The sequence below is a fragment of the Zingiber officinale genome, chromosome 1A, assembly GCF_018446385.1.
Source record: "Zingiber officinale cultivar Zhangliang chromosome 1A, Zo_v1.1, whole genome shotgun sequence".
Lineage (NCBI taxonomy): Eukaryota > Viridiplantae > Streptophyta > Magnoliopsida > Zingiberales > Zingiberaceae > Zingiber > Zingiber officinale.
In genome coordinates, this window is record NC_055987.1 from 7016133 (window position 1) to 7044113 (window position 27981).

Consider the following 27981-nt stretch of genomic DNA (forward strand, 5'->3'; position numbering starts at 1 on the left):
CAGACTTGGTCAATCTGTCCACTATCACCCATATTGCATCATATCCATTTGTGGTTCTTGGGAGACCTGTTATGAAGTCCATGGATATGTCTTCCCACTTCCACTCTGGTATAGGAAGAGGCTGTAGAACTCCTCCTGGTCTCTGGTGTTCTGCTTTGACTCGCAGGTACTGACATATTTAGCTACATCACTTTTGAGTCCAGACCACCAGAATCTCTGTTTCACGTCTTGATGCATCTTGGTAGAACCAGGATGCATGGAATAAGGTGTACTATGAGCTTCTTCTAAAATTTTCTTTCTCAGCTCTTCATCATTGGGGACACACAGGCGGCTCCCCTGATAAAGAATTCCACTGTCTGATACTCGAAACTCCAAATTTCCTTCTTCTTGTATCCCTTGCTTGATCTTTTTGGATATCTGGATCTTCACTTTGCTTTCTCTGTATATCCTCAAGCAGGGTTGATTCTAAGGTCAATGTAGAGAGTTGCCCATAAATAATTTCCATTCCAAAATCTGACAACTCCTTCTGCATTGGTAGGGCTAATGATGACAAAGACATCAGGGATGCACTGGATTTTCTGCTTAGTGCATCTGCCACTTTATTAGCTTTGCCTGGATGGTAGAAGATTTCACAGTCATAATCTTTGACCAACTCTAGCCACCTACGTTGTCTCATGTTTAAGTCCTTCTGAGTGAAGAAGTACTTAAGACTCTGATGGTCTGTGAAAATTCTCCACTGAACGCCATACAAATAATGTCGCCAAAGTTTTAGTGCAAAGACCACAGCTGCCAGCTCAAGATCATGAGTGGGGTAGTTCTTTTCATAATCTTTGAGTTGTCTAGAAGCATAAGCTATCACTTTTTCTTCCTGCATGAGTACAGTTCCTAAGCCCATCTTGGAAGTATCACTGTAGATGTCAAAACTCCTGTCACTTTCTGGAACAGTCAGAATAGGAGCACTGGTCAGTCTCTTCTTAAGCTCTTGGAAACTCTGCTCACATTTATCTGACCATTCAAACTTCTTGTTCTTTCTGGTGAGGGCTGTTAGTGGAGAGGCTATCCTGGAAAAGTCCTCCATAAATTTCCTGTAGTACCCAGCTAAACCAAGGAAGCTTCTGATCTCCCTGCCGTTCTTGGGTCTACTCCAGTTGTTGACTGCTTCTATTTTGGCTGGATCCACTTGAATGCCTTCTTTAGAAATTATGTGACCTAGAAATGCCACCTGATCTAACCAGAATTCGCACTTTGAGAACTTAGCGTAAAGCTGCTTTTGCTGAAGAGTCTGCAGTACTATCCTCAAATGCGTGTCATGCTCCTCTGGGTTTCTGGAATAGATTAGGATGTCGTCAATGAACACAATGACAAATTTGTCAAGGTATTCTCTGAACACTCTGTTCATCAGGTCCATGAAAACTGCAGGTGCATTAGTCACACCAAAAGGCATGACTACGAACTCGTAGTATCCGTATCTGGTCCTGAAAGTCGTTCTGGGTATGTCTCTTTCCTTCACTTTTAGCTGATGGTACCCAGAGCGCAGGTCTATCTTTGAGAATACTGTCGCCCCTCTCAACTGATCAAATAAGTCATCAATTCTGGGAAGGGGGTACTTGTTCTTGATTGTCACTTGATTCAGAGCTCTATAATCTATGCACATCCGCATAGATCCGTCCTTCTTCTTGACGAACAACACCGGAGCTCCCCATGGTGAATGACTAGGGCGGATGAAGCATTTGTCAAGCAGCTCCTGAAGTTGTTCCTATAGTTCTTTCAGCTCTGCTGGAGACATGCGGTATGGAGCTTTTGAAATTGGACCGGTACCAGGAACCAGTTCAATCTCAAACTCCACCTCTCTGTTGGGAGGTAGTCCAGGTAGCTCTTCTGGGAATACCTCTGGATACTCACAGACTACTCGAACTTCCTCCTGCTTGGGTCCTTCCTGTTCTTTTGTATTCACAATGTGCACAAGAAAACCAGCACACCCTTTAGCTAACATCTGGTGAGCTGTGAGAGAAGAGAGGAACTTCTGGGTCTTCCTCTTTGGCACCCCTGTGAACTCAAAGGATGATTCACCTTCTGGGCTAAAGATCACTTTCCTTCTGTGGCAGTCCACTGAAGCACTGTACTTGCTGAGGAAATCCATACCCAAAATGATATCGAAATCCTGCATGGCGAGGACCACCAGATTTATACATAGCTCACGGTCTGAAATTCTGACTGGTACAGCCCGAAGCCACTAGTCGGATTCCATGACTTCCCGAGAAGGTAGGGTCGTCAAGAACTTGGAGTTCATGTTTTCTGTAGGTACCTGTAATTCTTTGGCAAAGGGTACTGATACAAAAGAATGGGTCGCTCCAGTATCAAATAGTGCAGTAGCTAAATGCTGAAAAATAACTACTTGACCTGTTATGACCGTCGAGGCACTAGCAGCTTCTGCTTTGGTGAAAAGCTGGAACTGGTGGGGCTTCCAATCTTCCTTGACTGATCTGAGGTCCTTCCAGAGTTGCAGGCATATAATGTAGCTGAGATTGGCCTCCATATTGTATTGGCTGTGGATGAGGTGCCTTGAGCTTGTTAGGACATTCTTTAGCCATGTGTCCTTCCTGCCCACATGCATAGCATCCAGTCTTACCCAAGAGACAGGCTCCTGGATGTGTTCTCCCACATTTAGGACAGAGAGGGATCTTGGTCTGCTTATTTGCTGGTCCCCCTTTCTGGTTACCTCCTGAGTTCCACTGCTTTCTTTTGTTACCCTTGCCTTTCCAGTTCTGCTTATTTGCCTGAGGTTTTTGACTCCCAGCTGTCTTATCTTCGATCTTGACTGACTTTTGCTGCGCTCGTTGTGCTATGATGCTGTCCAGATAGTGCTCAGCAACTAATGCTCTGCTGACCAGCTCTTCGCCAGTCTGAGGCTGATGAGCTCCACTACTCACATTAAGTGCTATCACTGGCCTCAGCATCCTGAGCATCAGTCTGACTCGTTCCTTCTCCGTGCTTACTAGCTCTGGGCAGAGACGAGCTAGCCTATTGAATTTCTTTACTGCTTCTTCCACTGATAGGTCACCTTGTCTGAATTCTATGAACTCCTCATAATGCTTATTGGTAATCCGCTGACGGAAGAATTCTTCATAAAACTCTGCTTCAAAGTCAGCCCAGCTCATCTGATTAACTACTCTCTTGCTTTTAACTCTCTCCCACCACATACGAGCATATCCAGATAGGCAAAATGAAGCACACTTGACTTTCTCGACTTCTGGCCAGTCAAGAAGCTCCATGGTGTTTTCCAGTGTCTTAAACCAAGCCTGAGCATCCCAGGGCTCAGTCGTGCCTGAGAAACTCTCTGGCTTCAGTTTCAGCCACTGTATCAGATATGCTTCTTGTCTTCTAGGTGCTGTGGGGACTTCCAGGACGGCTGGTGGAACCTCAGTCACCATTGGAGTCTCCACAGTGATTGTTGGAGGAGTTGGAGGAACTGGATGCTGATTCGCCATCAGATTGACGATCACTTGCTGCTGCTCTGCCACCTGTCTCTGGAGTTGAGCAACAACTTCAGCGAGATTTGGTTCAGCTGCTCTGGGCTCTTCGTTCTCCTGAGCCTGGTCCTCAGTATGAGCGGTACGGGGGCATCCTCTTCTTGACATCTAATTATGCAAAGAAAAGAAAAACTTGATATATTCTTTATCCTTTCTAAACATAATCCTTTCTAAACATACATATGTATGAATAAAGAGAAACAAACTTTTATCTTACTAAAGCGCATACAAGCAAATACTCTATACTGCAAATAATAAAGAAAGCATGAGAAAGAAAACTTAAATACTTTCTTACTTGAAGACGGCAAGGATGATGCTGATGTGTGATGCTGGAGAATGAAACTTGCTCTGATACCAACTGTAACGACCACCCTTCTTACTACGACTACTCTTTAAGGATGACCGTTACTTAACTACTAACTCTACTTAACCGGTGTGATTAAAAACCACATGGAAACCCTACCGAAAAATTTCGGCAGAGTCTCCCCTGTACCGGTGACAATATTCAACAATACATGCAGTATATATACTCAGCCACAAGCGGCTGGAACACATAACAATCAACCACGCAGTATAAAAAATCTAACTCAGCAACAATAAAGGAAAACTAAACCATAACCACAACTGAATAGCAAACACAGTATCAAGTGTCCTTATAAACAGTTATCAAATTTCCTTAACACATTAAGACTTAATTAACTCAAAGAAAAAATCATAATTTATTTTATTCGCAAGGATCCCTAGGACTTCCATAGTGCAGACATCACACACCCCTCTTGCATCTCCTTGTCGCCTTCCTTCATATTAGCTTTCCTTTTTCTTTATCTGCAGTAGGAGGAATGCAAAATATAAGCAAAATGCTTAGTGAGCGCTATCTAACTCACAAAATCTCGATATGCATGTATATAAATAAAAAAACATGCTAAAACTAAATGCTAACATGTAAAGCTGCTCATGCTCATAAATAGCAAGGAAATCAACTAACTGAAAAGCTAACATATAAAGCTAAACATGCTCATCAACTAGCAAATAAATAACATGTAAGAAACTGAACATGTAAAAGCTGCTAGCATAAAAGAAAGCTAAACTTGCTGATCTTTAAAATAAAGTGAAACTTACTTCATTTACTCTAATCTTATTATTTTGTTTCACTTGTTTAAAATTTATACTTTAATACTTGAAAATAATAATCAACTTCTCTTGGGCCCAGACTTAGTACCATCTTATGCGCGTTCCCTAATAGGTTCGGGTAGCGAGCCACCAATACTAAAAGAGCAGACATTGGTCTACCAGGGCCAAGACCTTGGAATTGGACACCTGGATTTATTTAACGACAACCTTGGAAGTCGGGTACTAGCCTCTTCTTAAAAAGTAAAATATTTATTATCTTAACTTACTTCTTCTTTAAATGCCTTGGCATTTTAATAGCATCTTATGTGTCAAAATTCCTAAAGTCTTGACTTTGAGATTTACTTAAGGCCTTGGCCTTTTCTTTCTTTTCTTTTTCTTTCTTTTTACTTGTTAATGCTTCTAAAAGAATTTGATAGAACTCTTATTTTCCCACTAGAATACATGGTTGTTCATGCTTATTAAAATAGAAAATGAAAACTAAAGAAACTGCTCATGTGTATCTAGTAATAAAGAAAACTAATCATGCTCAACTCATAGCAATTAAAAACTGCACATGCTCAATAATAGCAAATGAAAACTAGAAAATCTGCATATAAGACTAATACAAATCTGCATTGTGAATGTTACAAAATTCTGCAAACATTCCTACCTCGAGAGGAAACTATTGAGGCATATATGCACCTAAGAAAAGTAGGCTAAATTCTATACCAAAATCATGCCTAATGAGCTAGAGAAAAATGGATATTGCTTCTACTTAAACTCGATGTTCACTAACTACTCAGCTAAATCCCTAGCAACCATTCTGCACAATAAATTGCAACATAAAGGAATCAAGCTTGCTGAATTCTTGCAACAGAACACTTGGAACAGAATACTAGCAACATCAACTATGGTTTCATTCCAACATCAACAGAATACTTGGAACAGGATACTTGAATCAAGCTTGCTGAATTCTTCCACTAAACCTGTTGGAAACTTGGAACCTATATAAAGCTTGTTTTGTTCCAAAATCAAAACCCATATCTAGCAAAAGGATACTAATTCTAGCTGCCACAGAATTTAAAAGGAAGAAAACCAAGAATGCATGCTACTAAACTTCAATTAAACAGAACCCTAATCAAAAAGGGAACAACTTGGCAGCAACCAACACAAGCAACCCGAAACTACAACTCTTCCCCTGTTCAATGTCAACTGCCCTATATCTAAAGGAATAAGAATGCCTAGTTCATACAATTATTTCCCTTCTTTGAAGTGCACAGCAGCAAACACACAAGCGATTACACAGCATGCTTCAAAAATCAAACTCACGGCAATAGCATAAAACCAAAATCCTTAAATCACGGCAGCAAGGAAAACAAATCTCGGAGCTATCCTACTGCAGGTGAGTAGCGACTCACCTTAGGCTTTCCTTGACTTACAGCCGACGGCGGCTTCTAGGGTTTGCGGAGAGATGAAGATCCCGGTGGCTTCTTTGCGTCCGCGAGCTCCCCACGACGAGAAGGTCACGGTTGAGTGAAGATCGGCCGGAAAAAGGCCTAGCTCCGTCACCTTCTCCGCCCGAACAGTGGAGTCGCCGTTGTCGTCGCCGTTCGCGAGAGAGAAGAAAATTTTGAGAGAAATTGTTTGATTTTCCGAAAAGAAACCTAAATTCCTTTTCTTATACTAGGGTTTAAACCGAACTATACCTTAAATTAATTTGTTCTCATATCTAGTTAACAAATCGAGCACAGCTCGGTTGGTCGGGCCGAGTTCTGCTTGGGCCGAGGAGCTGGGTTCGAACCCTAGCTTCTACAAACTTATTTTTCTTTTATTTTATTTTATTTTTAAAACTTCTTCCTCTGGGTAAAAATACCAAACGAACTCCAAAAATTGCATAAAAATACTCTAAAAATTCCTTAAAATCTCTAGAATATTTTAAAAGTATTTCCAAATATTTTTAAGGATATTTAGAACTCAAAATAGGGAAAATTGGGTCGTTACAAGCTTCTCATCACTCGAACATCACGTACATTCTTCTCATCCACTGGTGTACTCTTCCACACCTCTTTTGTCTCTCGGACGTACCGAGCCCATCAACTCCTTCCCGTACTGTCCTTCTCATCAACTGCATCTTCCGCTCGACTTTCTGCGTTCCTAAGCTCTAGCACACTTAGACACAGGGATTAAAACAAAATATGGCCCAACCTAACTTGGTTGACAACATTAAATAGCCACGAGGTCCAACAATCTCCCCCTTTTAGATGTGCATCAACCTAAGTTCAAGTTAGGGTAAAACAAACAAGTAATTTTAAAGAAATTACAGAACTAACATCATTTCAAGCATAAAGTTTGCAAAAAAGAAATTGTAATACTAATAAAATAAAATAATTTTAAAAATTATTCTAACTCCCCCCTAAACTTGTACTTATCTCTCCCCCTTTGATCACATCAAAAAACAGGGTACACATAAAAAAAAAGGTACAGATTAAAAAAATTCGAGAAAGAAAAAAATTTCAAGTTGTAAATTTTCAAAATTTTCAATTTCCAAGTTAAACAAAATTTGAAACAATTTCCAAGTTATAAATTTCCAAAAAAACCTTGAGACGTTTAAATAGTTGACAAGAATTTAAAAGCATTATCTTAATTGTTTGTCAGTTTGTCAATTAAACATTTAATTCGATAATCGACTTCTAGTCTGTGGTGAGACACTAGGCTTTCTTGGTTATTGAATCATCAACCACTTCTAGACAAAAACTTTAAAGGAATTAAAACATTTACTTTCTTCTGAAAATTAACAGAAGGTTTTAATCTAGATAGAATTTTGAAACTCAATAAAGGTTCCTTTCTACTAGATTAATTAGATATCTAGGGGGTACATATCCTTTAGGTATTCTTCTAAGTTGTCCTTGATTATTTTTAATGTATCAATTTAATTTTCCATAAATCTTAAGGTTAGACTTTTGAAAAATGTTTGGTTTTTGACAACATGTATCTGATTTCGAATTTTTAACTTACAATTTTAATTTTTCATTCCCTAATTTCAGGTTATCTAATATTATGTTTAACTCAGCAATCTATTTTTCTGATTTCACTAAGTCTCTTGTAAGAACTTTGATAAAATGAAAAGACTGTTTGGGGGTTAGAGCACGTACCTCACTTACCTCAATTTATGATCCTCCCCCTTTATCGTAGCTTTCTTCTTCTGATCCTCCCCCTTCATCTATGCTCATCTCTGAGCTGGTCTCATTTTCTTCTTGATGGTTAGCCATTAGCGCTAGTCCCGGGAAGGCTGCTACCTCGGAATCAGAGGATGAAGAATCATCCCAAGTGGCCTTCATGGTTTTGTATTTGGAGGAAGTTGGTTTTTTGTACTTGTTCTTTTCCTTCAATTTTGGGCAGTCATCCTTGATGTGCCCTTCTTTGTTGCAGTTGTAGCATCAGATAGTTCTTTTGTTTCAATGATGCCTTCTTGACTGCAATTTAAACTTATTAGACTTAAGAAATTTATTGAACATTTTTACCAGTAGAGTCGTTTCTTCTTCATCGATGGATGTCTCAAACTCTTGATCTTTTGTCCTTGCCTTCAGGGCAACGTTGAGGTTTGTCTTTTCTATGTCTTTTGAATCTATAATTCGAGATTCATGAAGTTCGAAGGTAGAAAATAGATTTTCTAGCATACTTACCTCAAAGTCCTTAGAGATGTAGTATGCATCTACTAAGGATGCCCATTCTGAAGTTCTTAGGAAGGCATTGAGTGCATACCGGATTGAATCTCGATTTGTTACCGATTCTCCGAGATTGTTTAGCTGAGTTATCAGCTCCTTGATTCGTGCTTGGAGTTGCGCTACCTTTTCTCCATTGTTCATCTAGAGATTTGTTAGCTAAGTTCGAAGGATGTCCCACTTTGCTAACATCGTTTCTGAAGTACCTTCGTGGAGCTCCAGGAACTTCTCCCAGAGATCTTTGGTGGAGATGTAGTTGCCGATTCGGTTGACCTCCTAGGGCGGAAGGATGCTGAGCAAATGGCATTCTGCTTTCCTATTCGCCACGAAATCGGCTTGCTCTTTCTTCGTCCACTGATATTTTTCTTTATCGGCTCCTTTCTGATCCGTAGGTGCTACAAAACTGTATTTCATTATTAATAGAATATCAAAATCCGTTTTAAAAAATACCTCCATTTGGCGTTTCCATGTAGCGAAGTCTCCGTCGAATTTTGGGGGTGAATATTTGCACCGGCCATCATTTTGATCTTTGTTACTTCATACAGCGGTTAGTCCTTTTGAGGCTATTGGATTCTAATACCACTTGTTGGTGCAGCGGGCCGACAAGAGGGGAGGGGTGAATTGTCTGAAATAGAAAAAGATACCCTCCTTGATCTTTCAACTCTTAAAGTACAACAGAAATAAATAAAAGAAAATAATAGAACTTAAGAAGACTTAGGGTTTGACTTGGTTACAACCTAGGTGGTTGTTAATCCAAGGCGGTTGCAAGAGCTCAGTAAGAATCTCCTTCTATGAAGGTGGAGAAGCCTTTTACACACTATGAAAGCTTAATCGTTGTTAGGAATTGAGTACAAGAGTTGATAATTAATTTCCTAGCTCCAGGGCCCTTTTTATAGAGTCTGGAAACTCTATCTTCAGCTTGAAGGCGTCTCCCATAAGCATGGAGGGTGCCTCCAGCATGGCATTTAGATAAAGTTTTATCCAAATGTGAAATGGTCACTTTGACTGGGTTGAGGGCGCCCTTAACGCCATGGAGGGTGCCCTCAATGTGGAGAGTGTCCTCAATGCTGCAGCGTATAAATAGCTCCAGCTTCTTTTCACTCCTTTTTTTCTTCCGAAGTTCTGATCGCTTAAGTGATTGCGGCCAACCGAAATAGGGCTCACCCGAATCCAATTTCTGACCTTCTCCTCGAGTAGGCTTCCACTCTAGCTTCTCATCCACCGATGTACTCTTTCGCTGCTCTTTCGTCCCTCGGACGCACCGAGCCCGTCGGCTCCCTTCCCATGTCATCCTTCTCTCTAGCTGCATCTTCTGCTCGACTTTCTGTGTTCCTAAACTCCTACACACTTAGACACAGGGATTAAAATAAAACAGGACCCAACCTAACTTGGTTGATCACATCAAAACAACCACGGGATCCAACAGATCCTTGGATTAGTCACATCTTCTTGAGATGTATACCAAGTAAATCCTTTGTGTTAGCATTGTAAGTTTACTTTGAGTTCATTCTGCTGCATACTATCATCTCAAAGCAAGACAACGAGTGCGCGACGAGCTATTCACCCCCTCCCCCCCTCTAGCACCAAACGACCCTAACACAAAGGTTCTGCTGTAGGGCGAGATTCTTCTTTAGGAACCTCGTGTCCTCTTATTTGTTGGGAAGAGGCTCCTGCTGAAGCGCTGGCCAGGGGAACCTCCTGGCCAGCCATAATCTCTCTCCCACGCTTCTTCAGGATGTCGCTGGGCATTGTGGAGGAGTCGAGGGCAAAAGTTCTGAACATGATGACTTCTGTAAGTAAATGAAAATACCTCAGTTAGTGAAGACATGAAAGGAGAATCGTTTGATCTTATCAAAAGGCGCAATCAGAGGCGTCCGGATGGGGCTCGGCCCAAAGGTATATAGCACACTCTCCCACAACAAGGAGGGGAGTCAAAACTGCACCCCGACCAATTTCTCAGAAGCAATGAAGCAATCTACCCGGTGCTGATGATCACTCAACTCAAAAGGAGAGGGAAGACTGGGTTGCCATTCAACAGGCCAGGTCACAGACTCAGGCAGCTGTACATAAAAGAAACGAGACTTCCAGCTTTTTTTGGAAGAAGGCATGTCCTTGAAAAACTTGTACCTGGTTCTAGATTTCACCATGAAAACACCCGGCTCTGATTGCTTGAGGGAATTAAAATGATGAAAAAGTTGAGGAGTTAAAGGAATCTCGTACAAACGGCATAGAATTACCATTCCACACATGGCACGGAAGGCATTGGGGGCAAACTGGGATAAAGGGACACCAAAATACCAACTCAACAAGGAAAAGAAGGAAGGGATAGGAAAGCACAGACCGCCAAGAAGCTGGTTCTTGAAGAAGGTCACGAAGCCAGCAAGAGGAGGACAAGGATGGTCATCAGGACTAGGAAATGAAGCTTGTATACTTCAGAAAGCTGCAAGCTAGAGTGTACCGACTTAAGGTCACTCCTATCAAAATCGAAACGGAAGTATGCATACTAGGGAACTACTGCTTCACTGGCCATTACCAAATTGAAAAATGTAGGAAGCAAAAGATGAGGAAGAAAAGGCACTTACAAAGGAGATGCATAAATGACCAGCAGGAACAAGCGGAGAAAGAAAGGTTAAAGGAAGAAGAAGCATTGATAAATAGCCGCTTGAGGCCTTTAGGGTTTTTAAATCAAAACCCTTAAGAGACATCAGGATTCGAGCTAAGTAATCAAAATAGCATGACACGCGGTAATCGTTAGATCAAGGGAAGAGAAGCACCATTGGCTCGTGTGCAAAAAGTGTGCATCAGGCATCGTATCGGAGGGAGTAAATGGGACACATGGCGGTTTTCTATGAAAAAGCATTTATGATGGAAAGGACATGGAAATCATAGTGCTGATTTGGGAGCAGTGGCACTATGCCTCGAGGACCGAAAATTTCATGCGGCTACCTCGGGAAAAGGAATAGAAGGCGGCGGGAGTCATTGATCAGAGTTTAGTGCCTTACCCCAACCTCGGAATCAGAGAAAGATTCAAATTTGGTCAAGGATTAATTGCGAGGTAGCAAGGCAAGAGTCATGATCATAGATTATTTGAAGGGCGCCAGAGGTTTAAGTCCACAGGCTCATTTCCCTTGATCACCAACGACCTCTCGATCGACTTTCTATACTCTCGTCCCAACACGAGTTATAAGTGAGTACGATCTCATGACCAACGACCTCTTAGTCAGGATTCCAGACTCTCGACCCAACACAAGTTATAAGTGAGTATGCTCTCATGACCAACGACCTCTCGGTCAGGATTCTAGACTCTCACCCCAGCGTGAGTTATAAGTGAACATGCTCTCATGACCAATGACCTCGTGGTCGGCGTTCCAGACTCTCGCCCCAGCACGAGTTATCAGTGAGCATGCTCTCACGATCAACTATCTCTCAGTCAATGTTCCAAACTCTCGCCCCAGCGCTAGTTATAAGTGAGCATGCTCTCATGACCAACAACCTCTCGGTCGCCGTTCCAAACTCTCGCCCCAGCGCGAGTTATAAGTGAGCATGCTCTCACGACCAACGACCTCTCAGTCGGTGTTTCAGACTCTTGCCCTAATGTGAGTTATAAGTGAGCATGCTCTCACGACCAACGACCTCTCGGTCAGTATTCCAGACTCTCGCCACAGCGTGAGTTATAAGTGAGCATGCTCTCACGACCAACGACCTCGCAGTTGGCATTCCAGACTCTCACCCCAGTGTGAGTTATAAGTAAGCATGCTCTCACGACCCATGACCTCTCGGTCGGTGTTCCAGACTCTCGCCCCAGCTCAAGTTATAAGTGAGCATGCTCTCACGACCAACAACCTCTCGGTCGAGGTTCCAGACTCTTGTGCCAATACAAGTTTTAAGTTAGCATGCTCTCACGACCAACAACCTCTCAGTCGGCATTCTAGACTCTCGCGCCAGCGTGAGTTATAAGTGAGCTGCTCTCACGACTAACGACCTCTCAGTCGGTGTTCCAAACTCTCACCTCAGCGCGAGTTATAAGTGAGCATGCTCTCCCGACCAACGACCTCTCAATCGGTGTTCTAGACTTTCGTCTCTGCGCGAGTTATAAGTGAGCATGCTCTCATGACCAATGACCTCTCGGTCGGCGTTCCAAAATCTCGTCCTAGCGCGAGTTTTAAGTGAGCATGGTCTCACAACCAATAACCTCTCAATCGGCATTCTAGACTCTCGCTCTAACGTGAGTTATAAGTGAGCATGCTCTCACAACTAACAACCTCTTGATTGGTATTCTAGACTCTCGCGCCCAATGCGTGTTATAAGCGAGCATGGCCTTCACGACCAACTACCTCTCGGTCCGTATTTTAAACTCACCAAAGCATGGGTGATAGATGAGAAGGGCCCTCGCCATGGCTCAAAGAAGTAGTTTCTCTGATGAGATAGCTTCCTCAATCATGGTCTTGCTTGGCACCCGCCTCTTGTGTCAGCACATCATGCATTCATTTTTTAAACTAGGGGTGATTAATGGAGCTACTGTCACTTAATTCACGGAGCATCTTCTATTCCAAAATTCCTTTTTGTTAAAGGCGTCTGCATGAAGCAAGGGAGTTCTAGTGGGAAAAAGGTAAAAGGGCAGGAATAAAGACTGCAACACGATCATGTCTGTATTTAATTGATAAATTACAGAGGAGCGCCCCTCAAAATCTCATTCTTAAATCAGTAAAAACGTAGAGGTCATCTAAGTGCTTAAGATTCTCTTCCGGTGCTAGATATTGTTGGTGCGGTTAGCACTAACAGTCTAACTCAGGTTTTGATGAATGACAAATTAGATTAAGTTAGGTTTGTCGTTGTCTAACACTTTGATCGAGTGTACAGGCGAAGTCCAGACAGGTCGACGGGCTGACCGGATGTCTGGCACGAAACCCAGCTAGGTCAACGGGCCGATCGGATAGCTGACACGAAGTCTAAGCGGGTCGACGGGCTGACCAGACGCTTGGCACGAAGTCCAGCTAGGTCGACGGGCTGACCGGATAGCTGGCGAGAAGTCCAGATGGGTCGAAGGGCTGACCGGACGTCTGGCAGGTGAGTAAAGGTAAGTCACTAGAAGGGAGTGACTGTGAGGACGCGTTCCCGGGAAAGGAACTTAGGCGCCGATCTGACTTAGAACCATTTCGGAACTCTAAGTCGAGATCTTGACTAGATTCCGGTCTCGGAAAGATAGAATCTAAGTCATACTCTTTATGTTGAATTTATAAACTGTGCTAATACGTTGTTTTGTAGGATATTCATTATAGATTTTGCCTCGGACTAACCTTGTCTTGCATGAGAAGGATTTTTCTGGAGAAAGGTGGAACGGGTGCCCGGAAGGGTTTCGGGCATCCAGAGGCAAATTCTATCCAAGTCACGGCGTCGACACGTGGAGCTCGCTGGTTGGGACTGCTACGTCACACCAAGGTGCCCGGAAGGGATCCAGGCGCCCCAAGCATCCTATAAAAGGAGGGTCAAAGGCAGAGCTCAAAACAACAACTCTGAATTGACGATCTACTCTCCTGTGACGTTGCGACGCTACTCCAACAAAGCTCCATTCTTTTCTTATTGCTTTATATTTATCGGTATTTTATTTCTAGCTTTTCTGTACTTAATTCTTGTAATCAATTATTCGAATTGCTAGTGGATTGCCCAACGAAAGCACTCGACGAGTGCGGACCTTGGAGTAGGAGTCGACACAAGCTCCGAACCAAGTAAAAAGAACCTGTGTTAGCCTTGTTCCTTTTTACTTTACTTTTCTGCTACGTTTACTTTATTCGAAAGTTTTATATCGATATTAACTCCCCCCCCCCCCCTCTATCGAGTCTTCATGATCCAACAGTTATGAGTTGGCACCCCGGGCAAAAGCGTGCTGCTTGATATGCTTTTTCAAGATGGATTCGAGCATGTTCTAGCTCAACTTGAGTCAACTGAAGGGTGCACCATTGTTGAGTGATTGTTTCATCTTTAATCTTTGCTTCTTCCTACATAAGGGACATGGAAGAGGCATGTTTATCTTTCAAATAGACCATGAATTGAGCTTGGCTCTCCAAATCTGAATAGGCTTTTTGTTTTAGCGCTACCTCAGCACATACCCACGATTTAGTGATTAGCCAGAGTTTTCCAATTTCCCTGTAAAGGGAAGACTGAAGATCCCTCTCTTGCATCATCTCGGCTAAAGACGTGTCCTTCTGAGCAAGCAATTGGGTCATATGAGCTAGTTGTTGGCGAAGGTGTTGCAGTTCATCAAACTCGGAGTTCGACACCATGATTAGTAAATGTTCGTTAAAGGAAAGTATGTATCTGTGGGTGGGGGTCATCCCCTTTTAAAAAGGAGGATGGGAAAAGTCAACTTTTGCAGAGATTAAAGTGGTCCTTCGCTTAAGGTTGATTGAGCGATTAAACAGGTTACTATACTGACGGTCTGGGAAAAGAATTAGCATTTATAGTCATAAAGACGAAGTAAATGAAACTCGAGTTTGGATCTAGTCAGTCGAACTTGAGCCTCCTTCGACTAAATTTGGAGGGGAGCCTTGTGATACTGTGCATAAAAGTGGGGTCTGATAAGACGTGGCGGTCAAAAGTCAAGGGGACATGACAGTCAAGGGCAGTCAAAAGTCAAGGGAATGTGACAGTCAGAGGTCAAAGAGACGTGACATTCAATAGTTAGAAGAAAGAGGGAGTTAGACCGCCTCATGTCATCGATCACATAATTTTTGGTCGGCCACAGGGATGACAAGTCACCAAATCTGAGACGTAAGAGGCATCTTGGATTAGTTCTGGACCTGCCTCCGACTGATTGGACTTCCCCAGCTTGGGACGTGTGAGCAGGCCGAGTACTTTCACTAAAAGAACTCATGCCGACCTGTAGCGATCAAGGCATGATGGATGGATCCCTCACCACAGTCTCAGATACAGATAATAGATAAAGCCCAGGCGGGTTGCCACGGCTCAGTCTCATCATCAAGACTCAAGTCAGGTGGCACATATGAATGGTTATCTCGAGCTATTCGTAGCTAAATCCGAGCGGGATGGAAAGCGCTAAGCGACAAACAATGTCAGGGAATCATAATCTCCTGTCAAAAAATAACTATCATGCATCAGGAAATATTTCAATAGTCTGCTATCACCCGTGAATGGAACCTTCCTTCCACCAATAAGAGGTCACCGTACATCTTCTCTCACTCGACAGACCCTGACACCTGACATTCTTTGACAACATGCAAGCTCTGAAGGTACGCGACATCATATAAAAAGGGAGGTCCTCTCCCTTAGCCAGGTACGCGCATATTCGCATTTGTCTTCTATAGTTCTTTTTTCCTTCGTGCACTGTTCTTCTTGGGAAAATATACCTAACTTCAGCGTCAGAGGGTCTGCGCCGAGGACTTTTTCCTTGATTTATAGTCTCTAACACTCTGTGTACTTGTCTGAATGTACGCAGAGTCTGAGTACCGTCGGTTTCGTCACCACTGTCCCTGAGTTCCACATGGGGGTCCGTTATTCCGGTACACATACGCTAGGTATGTCAAAGTCACCTCTCCATTAACATTAATATCATCTTAATCGGTCTTCGTTTGATTTAGATTTTGTACGGGATCAATAAGTTATATTTTATAACAAAATCTAGCAAATTCTGATTTTTATTTTTTTACATTTTGAGCAAAACAAACACTAAAAAAATATATAAAAATAAAATACTTTAATATTCTTTTGTTCATTTTAATTAAATAAACAAAAAATATATAAAAAAATTATTAGAAGAGACGAACGGAAAAAGAAAATAAACCCCACGTCATTACGATTCAATTTGAAAAAAACTAAAAATTGAATTCTGAAAGGAATTAAAAAATTATTTCCCCTTTTTCATCTTCTTTTATAATAGACAAATTGATAATTTAAAATTACTTCATTTCCTATACTTCCCTGAAAATTTTTGGTAGTTCACACCATATATTTAGTTTAGGATGATTAATTTTAGAATAATGATTTAACCCAACAAAAATTTTATATCAACGGATAAATTAAAAAAATACTCATAGCTAGCGATTTATTAGTTCAATGTTTTGAGATCAACTATCAATTAAAAAAAAATATCCGTTAATTTGTTGGAGTCTTTTCTTACATGATCCCCAAACTGTGGAAGTTTTTATTAATTTATTGTCTTTTATTCAAAACAATAAATCAATTTTTTTATTTAAAACGTAAAATAAATTAGTTGTTTTAGTGAGTGCCACTTTTTTCCCGCCTCATTTTTAACATCAATAAATCTAAATTTGATTTACAATCATTAATCTCGACCAAGAGAGAGTGAAGTTAGTGATAGTCATTTCTCTTATTATTCTTTATAGAATTTGGATAATCACAATCAAAATGTTTCTTAGAGAGTTGAATACTCATATTTTTTTCATCGTTTTGGAGAGTTAAAGAGTCATATCTTTTCATATTCAAGGCTTGGTGTTAGTGATAATCATTTCTCTTATTTTTCTTTATAGAATTCGGATAACAACAATTAAAATATTTCTTAGAGAGTTGGAGAGTCATATTTTTTTCACCGTCTTTGGAGAGTTAAAGAGTCATATCTCTTCATCTTTCTTATAAACTATAAGCAGTCACCATTAAACGCTCTCTCCACTTATCCCTTAAAACTTTTGGCAATCTATTTTTTCCTCTCCTCGTAGGCACATCTTCTTCCCTTTCTTTCGTCAAAAGACATCCATAGTAAAAAAAAAATTATCCATCTAAGAGACTAACACTAATAAATCATATCTAATCTGTGATCTAGTATGTCGGGATACTGTCAGAAAAATCACACATGTGACTCTCGTTTATTCATAATATTGTTCACGTTCGTTGAGGATTACAAAATGTATTTTATTTTATATAAAATTATATCTAGCAGAAGGCGATCCATATTTTCCGGGGAAAAAATCTAAATTTTTTTATAAATATTCGGTTGCGCTCGGATACCAACAAGGCTCTGGTTAAAACATATATATTTGTATTAAAATTCCAGACTTCAATTCAAGGTCATGTGCTCCATCCCTCATTGCCGAAAAATGTGTCCTCTGTAGATTCTGCATTTCTACCATCAATGATGTCCTTAGAACAGATCCTCTGATCTACAACTTATGGATTAGGGATGGTCCACTACATGAGGGTTTTTGATTTGAATGGATCTCATCTATTTAAAGATGGGGTCCATCCTTAATGGACCATCCCCTGATCCGCAATTTACGGACTATAGAATTTCTACTACTGAAAACTGGCCCTTATCACCAATTGGAACAAATGAATCCAAAGGTGGAAGAACACAATAACAGAAGCGGCTTGTGTTTCACAACTAGTAATTTGATGTACCATGCATTATAAACTTAATAGTAATTTTATATTAAGTTGGCACTTACAACATAATGATATTTATAATATAATTTGAAAAACGTGCAGTACAATTTGCAACATTATAATAATAGTTATTCTCATATGTTTAATTGATTAGAGGATGACATAATTGTTATGAGATAGGGATTAATGTTAGACAACTGTATAGAAAAAAATTCTACTTAATTGACTATAAATTGAATCTTTAATATATTATTTCCCTTTATATAATGGATTGACGAATGAGAGATCATCTTTAACTACAGTGTTATACTAATATCTGATAATTGCATGTCAGCTTAGTCTATGTGAACTATCTTATCAAAATTAAGAGGAATATATGTGAGAAATATTAATAATATCTTAAAGAGTATGGACCTTGAGGAATATATGTGAGAAATATTAATAATATCTTAAAGAGTATGGACCTTTAGTAGTTAATTTAGATGAAATCTAAAGTTAAATTATGTTTATGTTATTTTTTTATTTAAAATAATTTTAAGATTTATTAATAATTTCTTTAAAAATTATTTTATATAAAAAATATATATTATCATGATTAGGGGGGTTCATTATTCTAAGTCAATCCATTAATCTGTCCGATCCAAATAACATTCAGGTTATTTTGTTTGATTAAATGAAATTCGAGTCTAGGGATGGCAATGGATTCGGATTGGGATGGATTTGGCCAAATCCAGAACCTGTCCCGCCTCCCTTTGGACCCGCCCCGCCCCGTGAACTCGGCGGGGCGGGTCCGGGTTAGATTCGCTATATTTAAAATATATTTATTTCAATATTAAAATAAAATAAAATAAAATTTTAATTAAAATATTAATTATTAAATATAAGAAAAATTATAATTATATTAATAAACTATATATATATATATATATACATATATATATATATATATATATATATATATATATATATATATATATATATATATATATATATATATATATATATATATAGGGCACCTAAACTGTTGCCTTGCCTTATTCCAAGTTTGGCAGTGTTTATTCGATCGGGTTTGAATCCATCCGTTTGTCATCCCTATTCGGTCGGTTGAATGTACTAACCCAAAATATTAATTGAGTTAATGGTTTAATTTTGGATTTAGCTCTCCATACGAATAACCAACATGAAACCTGAATAAGAAATTAATATATATTTTATAATTTTTTTAATAGAATCTTTAGAATCTTTGAAATATACAAGTTTTTTGTCTTGTATTATATGAAACTATTTTATAAATTTGGAACTTATTTATTAGTAAATGTAAATTATTTAGAGTTTCTTTATTTTGAAGATTAAAAATTTAAAATGAAAAGAAAATTAGGTTAATTGGTACCCGAACCGAATAATCCGAATTAGTTTCGGGTAATTCGATTTGGTTTATAGTTAATTTGGTTTGGTTCTTGGTTGGATTTAGAAAATTATAAAATCTGAATAACCCGAACCGAATAGCCCAAATAATCTGAATTGAATCAAATGAACACCCTTAGTCATGGTTCTCTTTAATTTCATATCTTAAGATTGGTAATACCATGAGCAAAGAATCTTCTATAAATACCTTGTGTTGGTGACGTTAGAAAACATACCTTTCTCAACTTGATGGCTAAGATCAAGTGTGATATTAAATTAATTTTTTATGAGGAATAGCCCGTTATAGTAGCTTGTTGTTGGAGTTCTCGAGCGTTGCCCTTACGTTGCACTATTGCATAAGCCTAGGGTACCTAAAGCATACCTTTCTCAGTTTTAATTTTTTATAAGGGAGAGTGTAAGTATCTCGTGTGAACGTTGATATGATAAATCGAGTTAAGTTATATTTTACGGATTGATGTCTTGTGTCTAAGTGTGTAGAGACTTAGGAACATAAGAAGTCGAGCGGAAGACGCAACGAGCGAGAAGGATGACACGAGAATCGAATTGACAAATTTGATGCATGTAAGGGACGAAGAATTACGGAAGAGTACAATGGAAGATGAGAAGGATGCACGCGACACTTCCGAGAGACAAGAAGCTAAGGAGGAAAACTACTCGAGAAGAAGGCCGGAGTTAGGTTCAGGTGAGCTCAACTCTGGACAGCCGGAGAATCACCCAAGCGACCGAACAAGCGACCGGATAAGTCAATACTAAGTTGACTTTGTCAAGGTGTCCAGACCCAAGTGTCCAGACAAGTCAGCAAGCCGTTTGAGTCGTTGCAGCTAGGATCAACATTAGAATCCACGTTAGCAGACTCCATGTGCCAAACTAAGTCCAAGTGCCCGGGAAGATGATAATCTTTGAAAAGAAGCTATTACAAAGTGGATCAAGTTGACCACGTACAAGCATCAGGTGTTGGTCCCTTTGGAGGCCGGCAAGAGGGGAGGGGTGAATTTCCCTACAAAAACAAATCAACGCTTTCTCAACTTATATCTTGAATAAGAACACTTATAACTAAAAATAAAGAGACTAATAAAAAGGAAATAGACACAAGAAGAATTACTTGGTTTACAATCAGAAGATTGCTAATCCAAGGAAAATGAAGCACACTTTTCTAAAGATCTCCTTCGGACGGAGTTGCCTCTTACAACGTTCACAACTCACAAATAAAAGTAAAACAGAAGAAATGGAATTACAAGTTGTTGTCTAAACTGTTGAAATCAGCGTTATATTTATAGCACTGTTCCGGGCGCCTGGAGAGGTTCCGGTCGCCTGGAAGGGTTTCGGGCGCCTGGAGGGGGATAGAATTCTATCCAGATGCGTTGGTCAGTGTCCACGTCACTTGTGATAACATTTGGGTTCCGGGCGCCTGGAAGGGTTCCGAGCGCCCGGACCAAAAAAGTCAACAAGATTGACTTTTTGTGGTCCGGTTCCTCTACTCCGATTTTGCTCGTCTCGGTCCGGGTCTTCTGCTCCGGCTCCACTAGCTTGGGTTGTCTTGACCATCCGGAATAGGGCTCACCCGAACTCAAGTTCCGCCCTTCTCCTTGAGCAGCCTTCCTCCTCAGTTTCTCGTCCCTCGAACGTCGCGTACGTTCTTCTCATCCACCGGTGTACTCTTCCGCGACACATCGTCCGTCGGATACACCAAGCCCATCGGCTCTCTCCCCATGCCATCCTTCTCGCTAGCCATGTCTTCCTTTCGACTTCCTGTGCTCCTAAGCTCCTGCACACTTAGACACAAGGGTTAAACCAAACAGGACTTAACTTAACTTGTTTGATCACATCAAAACAACCTTGGGGTTCCAACAATCTCCCCCTTTTTGATGTGAGCAACCCAAGTTAAGCTAGGGTAAACAAATGCAAAAAAAAAAAAAATGCAATGTAAAGACAATTAATTTTGCAAATAAGTACAAAAAGATTTTTCAGTTTAAACATTGGATTATACCTCCGCCTAAACTTAATATCCTTCTCTCCCTTTGATCACGTAAAAAATGAGGTTCCTTAATAAGTCTAAGGTTATTTTTTTTAAAAAAATGCAATAAATTAGAAAGTTTTAAGTGTTAAAAAATTTCTAAGTGAGAAAAATTTCAAACAGAAAAATTTCTAAATTAAAAATAAAATGTTTATGCAACGGATTAAAAATTTTAATAGTAATAATTTAAATGAAGTCTGTTATATAAAAAAAAAATTTGTTAAGTTAAGTTTGAAAAAGTTTTCTAAGTGAAGTAATTGTTTTCTTATTTTTAGAAGAAATTTTTAACAAATGTTAAACCATTGACAAAGATCGAAGGCAATTAATTTTTATGCTGATCAGTTTGTTAATTAAATATTTAATTCAGAAATTGACTTCCAGGCTATGGCAAGGCATTAGGGCTTCTTGGTTATTGGATCATCAACCACTTCTAGACAAAGCCTTTTAATGAATTCAAATATTCAATTTTCTACCTGAAAGTCCTAAGTCTAATTTCATTTACAATCTAAACAAGTTTTTTGGAACCCAATATAGGTTCCTTCCTACAGGGTAAATCAGGTATTTTCTTGATATATAAACTTTTGATATTTTTCTGATCTGACTTTTGTGAAACCTATAGTACCAGTTTAATCTTTTATAGTTTCTAAAAGTAGAAATATTTGAACAAGCAGAATTTTTCAAGTTTTCTATTTCTTTTTTTAATTTATCATTTTCAAGTCTTATTTTATCAAAATCTTCTACATTTTGCTAAAATTCATTTTATTTCTAAGTTTTTATTTTTTAATTTATTATTTTTACTTTTTAATTTGTACATAGATATATTTTGTCATAAACTTAATACCGTAATAAAGTTGATCAGGAGGTAAGAAACATACCTCACTTACCATATCAGACTTGAAGCCTGACTCTCCCCCTGCTTCGCTGCATTCATCTAAAGTCGCTCCCCCTTCATCGATATTGGCTTCTGATGTGCTTTACCCTTCATAGTTCGCCATTAGTGCTAGTCCGACATATTCTTTTATTTCTAACTCTGATGATGAAATGTCGTCCCAAGTAGCAGTTAGAGTCTTGTGTTTTTTGGGCATCTTGCCTCTTTTCCTTCTTGAGTTCTGGTTAGTCCACTTTTAAGTGTCCTTTCTTTTGACACTGGTAGCATCGAACTCTTCTTCTGTTTCTTGAATTTTTCTTATTCTGCATTTCTTTAAATTTATTAGATCTAAAGAATTTTATGAAATTCTTTACCATATAAGCTTCCTGATCTTCTTCTGAGTCTGACTCGAGTTCATCCTTCTTGGTTGCATTTAGCGCCATAATCTGGCTTGATTCTTTTGTTGTCCTTGCACATCTGGTTTCATGTAATTCTAAAGTAGAAAAGAGTTCCTTTAGGGTACTTACCTCCAGGTCCTTTGAGATGTAGTAGGCGTAGATTATTGAGGTCCATTCTGGAGTCCTGGGAAAGGCATTGAGTGCGTAGTGTATCGTGTCCTGGTTGGTTACCGTTTCATCGAGCTTTTTGAGTCCGGTGATTAGTTCTTTTACCTTCGCGTGTAGGTCAGCTACCTTCTCACCTCTTTCTAGACGAATATTTCTCAATTTGTTCCGAAGTATGTCTCTTCTTGCGAGCTTGGCTTCGGATGTACCTTCGTGGAGTTCCAGGAATCTTTCCCAGAGTTCTTTGGCCGACGAGTAGCTCCCGATGCGGTTGACTTCTTAAGGCGGCAGTACGCTTAGCAAGTGATACTCCGCTTGGTTATTCGCTATCAAATCATTTGGTTTTTCTTCGTCCAAAGACTCTCTTCTTTTTCCTCTCCATTTTGATTCGTAGGAGCTATAAAATCATATTTTATTATTAAACGAATCTCAAAGTCTGTTTTCAGGAATAGCTCCATACGATGTTTCTAGTGTGCGAAGTCTCCCTCGAATTTTGGTGGAACGATACTTGGTCCGGCCATTGATTGCTTTGCTTCGGTCAGTGGTTAGTCCTTCTGAAGCGTCCTTGCTCTGATACCACTTGTTGATCCCTTTGGAGGCCAGTAAGAGGGGAGGGGTAAATTGCCCTACAAAAACAAATCAACCCTTTCTCGACTTATAGCTTGAATAAAAACACTTGTAACTAAAAATAAAGAGACTAATAAAAAGGAAATAGACACAAGAAGAATTACTCGGTTTGCAATCATAAGATTGCTAATCCAAGGAGAACGAAGTGCACTTTTCTGAAGATATCCTTCAAGCGGAGTAGCCTCTTACAACGTTCACAGCTCACAAACAAAAGTAAAACAGAAGAAATAGAATTACAAGTTATTGTCTAAACCGTTGAAATCAGTGCTATATTTATAGTACTGTTCCGGGCACCTGGAAGGGTTCCAGGCGCCTGAAGGGGAATAAAATTCTATCCCCAATGCATCGGTCAACGTCCACATCACTTATGATAACATTTGGGTTCCGGGCGCCCAGACTCTATAGGCTCCGGGCGCCCGGACCACAAAAGTCAATAGGATTGACTTTTTGTGATCCGGTTCCTCTACTCCGGTTCTACTAGTCTCGGTCTGAGTCTTCCGCTCCGATTCCGCTAGCTTGGGTGATCTCGGCCATCCGGAATAGGGCTCACCCAAACCCAAGTTCCGGCCTTCTATTTGAGCAGCCTTCCTCCCCGGTTTCTCGTCCCTCGAACGTGACGTACGTTTTTCTCGTCCACCGGTGTACTCTTCCGTGGCACCTCGTCTCTCGGATGCACCGAGCCCGTCGGCTCTTTCCCTGTACCGTCATTCTCGCTAGTCACGTCTTCCGCTCGACTTCCTGTGCTCCTAAGCTCCTGCACACTTAGACACAAGGGTTAAACCAAACATGACCTAACTTAACTTGTTTGATCACATCAAAATAATCTTAGGGTTCCAACATTATGGAGTTATCACGTCAGCTAACGACTAGCTTCGATTAGTGAACTATAAATAGAGCTCTGATCCTCGAAGTTTAAAGATACAATACACTGATTTTAACTCCTGTAGATTTAGTTTATGAGCTTTTAATTATGTAAGAAGGTACTCGAAAGAACAGTTTAATAGAATTTTCATTATCGTAGACTAGTAATTTTTTTTTATTATAAACTAAGTAAATCTGATATCTTTTACATACTAATTTTATGTTATTCTTTTTATATAATTAATGTGTATTTATCTTGTTAAACTTAGAAGCAAGAGAATAGTGTTGATCTTTTATTGCATGTTGTTCATCCCTTTAGCCGCTCAAAACCTATAGAGGATCTGTTTAGCAACTTGCTACTGGATTCTCGAGTATTGCCTTTACTGACACGCTCTTATCAATCAAATTTATGAATCTGTATATTAATTTATGTATTATATTACTAATGTAACGTGTGGAAACTAGTATATATAACTAATAGGGATGCCATTCATTTATTCAGAAAACAGAACAATCACTCAACAACGATCACACTGCTAAATCTAAATGTCGACCGCCTTCCCGGCGGCGGACTTCTTGTTGTCGTCGTACCAGACGTATATATCCTCTATCAAATCGTTCAAACCCTTGTCGGTCGAACCGCCCTTCGCTACCGCCGCTCTAGCCTTCTCCGCGAGCTCCCTCGCCCGCCTTCTCGTTCCCTCGGCCGCCTCCCCAGCGTCCATTATGCTCCCAATCGCCTTTGCCAGCTCCGTTGCCTTCACGATCGTCCGATTTAGATCAATCGCGCTCCTTATGCTGTCTGACGCTTTGACGCCCACGCGGAATCGCTCCACCACCAGCTTCTCGTTTATAAACTGCTCCGTCCCGATCGGCCACGTCACCATCGGCAACCCGGCGGAGACGCCCTCCAGAATCGAGTTCCACCCGCAGTGGGTCACGAACGCGCCGACGGCGGCGTGGCTGAGCAGCTCTACCTGCGGGGCCCAACCCCGAAGAACAAGCCCGCACCCTTTCACCCGCTGCTCGAATCCATGCGGCATCCATTCGGTCCCGTCCGCCTCTCGCACCACCCACAAGAACGGGTGGCCGGCAGCCTCTAGCCCAAGCGCCATCTCCCTGAGTTGCTCGCCCGAGAACTGGCTCCAGCTACCGAAGCAGGCGTACACCACCGAACTCGGCTTCTGCTCCCTGAGCCACGAGAGGCAACGTGCTCTGTTCCCGACGGCGGCAGGGTCGACGCCGCCACCTCGGACCCCGACGCTGCGAGATTCAGAATCCTTCAAGGCGATAGGGCCCACGAACCAGGTCTTCATGCCGAACACTCGTCGGAAGTAATCTAGGTAGATCCCCTCAAACTCTGTAAAGCTGTTGATGATGAGGCCGAGGCTTGCTTTGTCTGCTTCGAAAACTTCTTCGATGAGGCTACCGAAGACAGTATCCTGGACGAGGAAGTCGGGGAGCTCAGATCGCGCTAGTAACAATGGGTGAGGGAGGTCCGGGATGGGAACGCGCTCGTCGTCGCGGATGACGTCCTTGAACGGCTGGTTCGTCAATACAGAATGCGAGACGCAGTACGCCAGGGTCCCCACCGCGGCGAACGTGATGCGCGGGATGCCGAGTTCGCGAGCGATATCTATAGTCCAGTGGAAATGGCCGTCGGCGACAACGGCATCAGGATGGTGGAGGCCGAACAGGCGTTCGAGGGTGGCGCGGGTGAAGGCGATGGCGGAGTCGATCTTGTGGCACTCAGAGGGGGGCAGTGCGCTGATGTTCTCTACACCCGCAGGGAGGCCGGACTCCGCGAACGGGAAGGGGTATTCGAGTAGCTGGATCCGGAGGCCAGCGGCGGCTGCGGCGTCGACGGTGGCCCGGACGAGGGCGGCGTTGCAGGGGGTGACTAGGATGGTGGAATCAACTCCGCGGGCAGAAAGGAAGCGGGCAATGTCGACCAAAGGGATCAGGTGGCCTGAGGCAAAGTAGGGAATGAAGAAGAGACGGAGTGGCCTCCGATCGGCGGCGTCGGCGACGGAACTCATCGCTAGGTTGAGTCTCGAAGGTATACGGTGAAAGCACTGCTCTATGTCCATTGATATTGCGTGGTTGAATCTGAACCGGCGTTCGGTCCGGTTCGATCCGGATTGGAATAATTGATTCACAGCCGACTGTTCAAAAATAAAAAACTACGTTAAGTCCATGATAATGGATTTAATAATAAATACAGATTTTTTTTTCTTATTTTGATTAAAATTTTTAATTAATTTTGATGTTTTTTTAACTCACCGATTTTAATTCATTAACCGGTGGATTTCCTTAAATGTAATTTCATATTGGAAGTATAGAATAAACTTTAAATTTCTAAATTATTTAATTAAATATAAGTTATATTTTATAACAAAATCAGGCAAATTCTGGTTATTATTTTTTTTTTACATTTTGAGCAAAAAAACACTAAAAAAATATACAAATTGAATTCTTTACTATTCTTCATTTTAATTAAATAAACAAAAAAATATATTAAAAAAATTAATAGGAGAGAAGAACGGAAAAAGAAAATAAACCCCACGTCACTTCGATTCAATTTAAAAACAAACTAAAAATGGAATTCTGAAAGGAATTAAAAAATCATTATCCCTATTTCATCATCTTTTATTATACACAAATTGATAATTTAAAATTACTTCATTTCCTCTCCTTCCCTACTAATGCGGTGATAAGGAGGTGCCCATCCGAATATAGGTGAATTATTATGATAGAGATTAAAGTCAAGACGGTCAACACTCAAATATCAGATGACCACACATATGATAATCATATTGGCCGGTTGGACGAACAAGCCCTCGATCGAGAGAAGGATGTGTCCGATCCGACCCCACCTTTGATTCGGGGAAGTATGTCAAACAGCTCGAGTTTATTGTGGGACGTCGAACGGAGGAGAAGACTATAAGTAGAATCCTGGCCGAGCAGCTACCCCGCTTGCCTTGGCAACCGGACTTAGCACGGTCACAGCAGAGTTCCGGCCGACCGAACGCGCCACAGTCGCAACGAAGTTCCAGCTGAGCGGACAAGACGCAGGGATAACAAAGTTCTGGCCGAGCGGTTAACCCGCTCAGCCTAGCGACGGATCCACTGTTGTTTCTCGACATCCTTTTGGGAGTTAGTGTCGCTGACACTAGACATGGTCGACAAGGAGATCGTATGACGGAAGCTTCCGCTATCATATCAGAGATATGCTCGGCTTGTTAAGGTATTGCGTCAAGGACACTTTACTGACAAGTCTTTTCAGGGAAAACTTAGGGAAGCGTACTCGCTTGGGGAAGCATGCACGCGCGCTATAGGAACTCTATATAAAGGTGTCCATGCATCTGCGGAGGTATGGAATAGACACTGTTTGCGCTACAGTCTTCATTCTTGTTGCTCCACCTTCTACATCATTGCTGGTGACTGACTTGAGGGTCGGAAAGCCAACGTCGGGGACCCCTTCCCTGACTTGGCACTGACGTCATCTGTTTTGTAGGGCAAAGCGGAGTCTACGTGCAGTCAGCGGGAGCGCCACATCCCCAGCTTTCCATCTCATCGACTTTTGTATAGGATTATATTGGCACTGTCTGTGGGAACTTAAGCTGCATCCGAATCGAGAAGATGGAGGACGGTGGACGACTCACTACCGTGACACTCACTAAGGAGGAGCTCGACATGCTTGTGCAAGCCCGAGCAGTGAAGATAGTCGAGTAGCAGCAACAGCATGCGTTAGTCGATTGATAAGCACAGTAGCCGGCGACGTCGGTAGCAGGAGGACGAGCGAGATTAGAAGACCGAGAGGACCAAGTTTCCGTATGGGGACAGAATAGGAGGCCGACCGGCACACAAGGGGAAGCGTTGCCCGCGCTGATCCCCTTCCATTGCA

At 41.1% G+C, this 27981-nt stretch overlaps 1 protein-coding gene across 1 annotated transcript; it reads right to left on the reverse strand.

Annotated features, from left to right (window-relative positions):
• Nucleotides 1-24575: 24575 nt before the first annotated feature.
• Nucleotides 24576-26119, reverse strand: LOC121999428 (scopoletin glucosyltransferase-like). The gene has a single exon (XM_042554116.1). It carries the CDS (start codon nucleotides 26111-26113, stop codon nucleotides 24617-24619), a length of 1497 nt encoding a protein of 498 aa, XP_042410050.1. The 5' UTR covers nucleotides 26114-26119; the 3' UTR covers nucleotides 24576-24616.
• Nucleotides 26120-27981: the final 1862 nt, after the last annotated feature.